This window comes from Papaver somniferum, chromosome 1 (genome assembly GCF_003573695.1).
Source record: "Papaver somniferum cultivar HN1 chromosome 1, ASM357369v1, whole genome shotgun sequence".
Taxonomy (NCBI): Eukaryota; Viridiplantae; Streptophyta; class Magnoliopsida; order Ranunculales; family Papaveraceae; genus Papaver; species Papaver somniferum.
This window is the reverse complement of record NC_039358.1, coordinates 66,292,938-66,298,877: the sequence shown is the minus strand read 5'-3', so window position 1 is coordinate 66,298,877 and position 5,940 is coordinate 66,292,938. Positions and strand designations below refer to the sequence as shown.

Genomic DNA, 5,940 nt, shown 5'->3' with positions numbered 1-5,940 from the left:
AAATTACTTCGATGACTTCATCCAACAAGAAGTTAGGCTTCCATTGCTTGATTGGTCAAATTTATCGTGAACATGGTTTTGATCCAATTGGAAATTTTCTGGGAACTCCCAAACATGTTCGTCCCTGTACTTTCAAACATATAAGGGAGAATGTGTGCAAAAGACAAATAGATGATTCCCTTGACGGTTCTTGTGATCCTACCACCTTGAATCTTCTTCGAAAAATTCACAAGGGTGTGTGTAAGGTCAATTCAAGGGTGAAGTGCATGCAAGAACAATTGTCATTGGTTGTAACTAAGTTTCCCGAGATCAAGGAAGATTTGAACATAATTTAAGCATCTTGGATTGTTTCCGATGATGAAGATGATAAGTAAAATTTTTAGCTTATTGATTTTATTTGCCTAGTAAATCTTCTTATGAGAATTTTATTCTTCAGTTTTTAGGAAGAATAACTAGAGTTTGGAATAGCCATTATTGTGATTACACATATCTATGTCCAACGTTTTCATCTTCATTGTTTTTAGGTTTAAATTCTAAAATTGTTTGGAAGATAATTTTTGCAGTATTAATATTTATGGTTTTATATATTGCAATTTGTTATGGGATATGTGTGTTTGCATCCGTGAACTATGATTGTCCCGTACTTTGTCAAAAGTGAAGTCTTTCACATGTCGGTATGCATGTATTGATAAAAGAATGAATGAACTTTTGACATTACAAAAGTTAAGCCTATTGTATGTCATTTGGAAGATATGATGAACTTTTGTTTACGAGGATTATGTCTATTGCATGTCATTGTGCAAGTAGTGATGGAAAATAGAATGAATCCTTGTCTATTCCGCAGTATTGATCTTCCCTGATCCATATTTTTATGTATATATTGTGCGGCTCCATAAGTTCTCTTATGTTGAGCATTTCCAATTAAATTAATCATGGGTTTTCTCGTGGTTAATTTAATTGAGTATTTTGGATTCAAATTCATATTCAAATGTGATTTGTTATGTCCAAGTCGCTCTTGTTGTTCTTTCGGGAATGACATTATATGGGGGAGAGTTCTTAATTGAACTTGTGCTTAATTGCCAAATCTTTGTGGGGAGTGCGGCTGTGGAATATTATAGGGGTTATCTTATATCTTTATAAACTCCTTGATGAATGCATTTAGCTTCGGCTATATCATGGCATCTAAAAAGTTGATATATGTTTTCTTTTGGTCACGAAATGTCTCTATGGAAATTTCATTAGGATCCCACTAGTTTTTGTACCTTTGCCAATTTTATTGACAAAAAGGGGGAGAATTAATGTGTAGTTCACACTACAAATATATATGGTTTTTGGATCATTATGTAAGGGGGGGGATTCCATGTGAGATGGAGTATTGACTAAGGGGGAGTGATACATATCACCATAGTATTGTTGTCGAAGTTGTGATACAATTGAACTTTGATGTTGTGTAATAATACTATGACATTGTGTAACAGTGATTGAGAACTCTTGTTTTCTCATTGTTATAGCTACGGATTTTCAACAACGATGATGCTAAACTTATAACCTTTGGAATCATTGGAGTACTTGGAAGTGACGAAGATTTCGAGTAATGTTGAAGAACCAAGGAGATCATGCATGTGGAAGAGAAGCTACAAAAGTTTATTTATTTATTTTGTATTCCATATGTATTGATAGTTTTGTCATTAAAATTGACAAAAGGGGAGATTATTAGAGCACTGCTCGGTTGAACTCGCATGCGTTGCTATCTCAAACATGTTTGTCAATATTAGTGATCAAAACTACAAGTCTTGATTTTTAGTTTACTATTAGCTAAGTCTCGGACTAGGATATAAAGTGTAGTTGAGCTCTAGACTCTATGGCGATCATCATACAAAGACGAAGAACTACTCAAGGAACTGGTGGAACTTCATCGACTAAAAGGTATGTGGAGACTTGAACTTATCTATCACTCGAAAGTCTATCTACTCTATCTCCTATCTTAAGACAAAAGTCGTATTGCTATATAAACTATGATTATACACATTTGCTATTTTGAGCCGAGTTTATCTCGCTTATCTATTTCTCGAAATATGTGTTGGTTAGCTTTCGCTTTGTCCAAGTTCATCTTTACTAATGACGAAAGTCATATTAGTTTCAATTACCTGAAAATCGTTTTGACGAAAAATAGCTTGTGAACAACAACTATATAACGTCCTCTAATAATGTTTCAATGATTGAAATCAGAGTTTAGAATATAACCTTGAAAGGATATAAACATTGTGTGATAACTCATACGTGTATAAGTCCTTATTCCTTGAACCAAAGTATGCCTACTTTGCTTCTCAGGAAAACCGGAACTGAAGTCCGCGTACCAGTACGCGCATGGTCGGAAGTTCACATCCTGTCTAATTTAATAAACTCCTTTGTACGGTAAGATCAATCCAAATCAGTAACTTAGATTCAGATTCACAACTATCAGATTTGGATATTGAAGAGTGCCACCAAATGATAGTTGTCGATCTAAACGACTATCTGATCAAATTTATCAAAGCTAAATCGGACCTAAGTCGAATCCTAGCCGATCAAGATGTGTGCACAATTCACGAGATACGAAAACTAGTAAGATTTTTTTTAATCTTCAAATCTTTAATTGCCTTCTTTTGTACCTGCACAACACAAACTTGAATCCTCTTATGATCGATCACAAACAAAACGAAGTCTGTTAACAATGGAAGATCACAGGTTATGTTTAGATCTAAAAACAGTTTTAAAGATTCCGTCAATACTTTTATCTAGTTTAAGTGACCTTATATTAGAAGAGAAGGCTCTTAAGAATAATCAAACTAGGTGCAATCAAAGTTTCAACAACCTTTAGTCAGATTGACTGAGTCAAAGTTGAGTCAGAACAGTTAGAGCACAAAATCCACACCATGGTTGCAGATTCATTTAGATTATCTTTTATACAACAACATCTTCTTCTTTACCCTTCTTTACAAGATCAGTCACAACATTGTCCAGGACTACCGCTTTAACTTCACTACCATCTCCAAAGCCCATAACCTATCAACCATTACACCTGCAGTTTTCAATAGAATCTCATTCCTCCATTTTATTTCAGTTCTTCCCAGAGTAACATCAGATAGCTTCAAAACTCATCAATTGTATTAATCCATCAGCTGTTTCAATTCATTTTAGTTAAACAACACAATCCTAGGTTAAGAAATAAGATCTTCCAACAAAAAAATCCAAGAAGTTGTCGAATTAAGAAAAGGTAATTACGAAATTCAGCGTGAGGGAGAGGATTTCACAGGGGTTTAGATTAGACCAAAGGAGAAGGAGCTACCAGATGTAAGAAATTGGAAAAATTTCTTACAAAATCAGAGATGATTAAATAAATCAGGTAAACGATTCTTCAGGTTGAAGAATTTTTAATTATCAATCTCCCATAAACCAAGCAAATCATTACCCAACAAAAATGAAGGATAAATCAAATCGATTTAGCACAAAAACCGAAGATCAACTTTGCTCCAGCTTCAAATTAAAATAATCTAGCCTCGTGATCAACCTATCAAGACTCAAATCTAGCGGATTATCTAGGAACCCATGTGCGTTTTTTCCATAATAGCCTATGAACGGCCGATTAGGCACTCCTGCGAGGGAAGAAAAACAATAGAAAAAAGAAAAACTTAAAAAATAAACGTGGGAAGTGATTAGAAAAAAGAAAAACTTAAAAAATAAATGTGGGAAGTGATTAGGGTCGAATAACTCTAACCCTTAATTGTTAAATTTCAAGCAGAGGAATTGCATCCTGCATTTCATGCCATTTCCATTTACTTTTTTATATTCCTTCAAAAAAGAGAAAAAAAAATCATTTACTTTCTGCACCATTTAGATGGGTATTTTTTTGGAGTGAATTTGAATGGGCCACACGAACCAAAAGCATCCGCATCACCACCAACATGCCGCCGGTCACCAGCAATTGGTCTAACAAGTCTCATCTCAAAGATTTAGATGGATGAAACCAAAGAACAATGAAAAGAGATAGAACACAAGACAAAACACCTTTTTGTTTACATAAAGAATGCAACATCAAAATGAAACGATTTCGATGCAAATTTGATCACATTGTAATCCAATCTTCTCTCTCTTCAATCTCAAAAAATAAAAATCGATTTATACAAAGAAACCACAAAGAAAAATCAATTCAAACTCACCAAGGAAGCACACAATAACACACAAAAACTCAAACCCATTGTTTCCTAGAAAAAAGCGTACACAGTTGTAATACAAAAGATAAGATCGCCCAACAATTCCCCTAAATCAAACGATCCTGATTCCTCCCACCGTGGACGGTCATCATTTATTTTAACAAATGGATCGCAATCCGTATGAGCTCAAACTAACCAATCAGAATACATCTAGCATTTCTCAAAGAAACTTTCATTTGCCTATAAATATCAGTTAACCGACATCTCCATTCTTCACCAGAGTAAAGAATCTTCAATATCATCTCAGAGATTTCCAGAGAGAAAAAAAATCTTCTAGCAATTTTCAGTTCAATTCAATATGTCTCAGAAAGTTGATGATAAAACCATGGAGGTAGAGAAAGCAGCACCAGTTGAGAAGAAATCAGTCAAGGAGAAGAAAGAAAAGGTTCCCAAAGAGAAGAAAGAAAAAGTTCCTAAAGAGAAGAAGCCTAAATCTGATAAAGCTTCTCATCCTGCTCACCCACCTTACTTTCAGGTAAAGATCTAAAGAAACCCTAGAATTCAATTTCGATTTCCTTTTTCTTTTCTTATGAAAGTTCAATTTCGATTTCAATTTCAGCTGTGTTTTGTTTTTATTGTTTTCATTTATTGGGATTTTTGATTAACTTAGGGTTTGATTTTTGATTCTGCAGATGATTAAGGAAGCTTTGTTGGCATTGAATGAGAAAGGTGGATCTAGTCCTCATGCTATTGCTAAGTACATGGAAGAGAAACACAAAGATGTATTACCAGCAAATTACAAGAAGATGTTAGGTGTTCAATTGAAGAATTGTGTTGCTAATCAGAAATTGGTGAAGGTTAAAGCTTCGTTCAAGCTTTCTGATGCAGCAAAGAAGGAGAAAAAAGCTGTTCCTAAGACTAAAACTGTGAAATCTGTTGCTGCTGTTGATGAGAAGACCAAGAAGAGGAAGAAACCAACAACAACATCATCAAAGCCTGCTAAGTCTACTGCTGCTGCTGCCGTTCCCAAATCGAAAACTACTGTGAAGAAATCTGAAACTGTTGCACCAAAGAAGAAGACTACTGCTCCAGCAAAGAAAGTTGCTGCTACTCCTACAAGGAAAGTTGTTCCTGCGAAGAAGGCCAAGAGAGCTACCCCTGTGAAATTTAAACAGCCTAAATCAATCAAATCTCCTGCTGCTAAGAGGGCTAAGAAGACTACTGCTGCTTAATTAGAGATGTCTAGAGATGATAATGGGTTGTTTTTTTGTTAACTGTGTGTTTTCTTTAGATGTGAATATAAAGAAATTTCATGGATGTTTCTTTTTGCTTCTGCGTGTTAGTTGGTTTTAATGGTTAGGGTCTAACTCGGTTTGCAGAAATATGTGGACATATTATGTGTAATCCTGCAACTCTTTGCTTTGGTTTAATGGAAGAAGAAGTTTAAATCCTGTCGAGTCTTTTTTACATTTTGATTCTGAGTTCTATTTTCGTACTGCTAGTTGGAAGGAATTTGATACCCACTGAATATTAGCCCCAAATCAATGTCACCACCATTCCTTCATTTTTTTTAATTTATTCCAAGAGCGTTGGATTCAACATAACCAGAAGCATGTAGATTTGCGCAAACGAATCCCATGAATTACTCCACCGCAAATCCGTCCATCACCCATTTGCTAACTGTAATATCTTATCTCAATTCTATCTTAATTGAGAAAAATAGGCATAACCGGCGTGTAATTAGTGG

The 5,940-nt window shown here is 34.9% G+C and overlaps 1 protein-coding gene across 1 annotated transcript; it reads left to right on the top strand.

Moving 5' to 3' along the window:
- The first annotated feature begins 4,454 nt into the window (after nucleotides 1–4,454).
- Nucleotides 4,455–5,644, top strand: LOC113289744 (histone H1-like). Its single transcript, XM_026539113.1, has 2 exons — nucleotides 4,455–4,728; nucleotides 4,886–5,644. The coding sequence occupies exons 1-2, from the start codon at nucleotides 4,552–4,554 to the stop codon at nucleotides 5,423–5,425; spliced, it is 717 nt and encodes a 238-aa protein (XP_026394898.1). The 5' UTR covers nucleotides 4,455–4,551; the 3' UTR covers nucleotides 5,426–5,644.
- The last annotated feature ends 296 nt before the right edge of the window (nucleotides 5,645–5,940 follow it).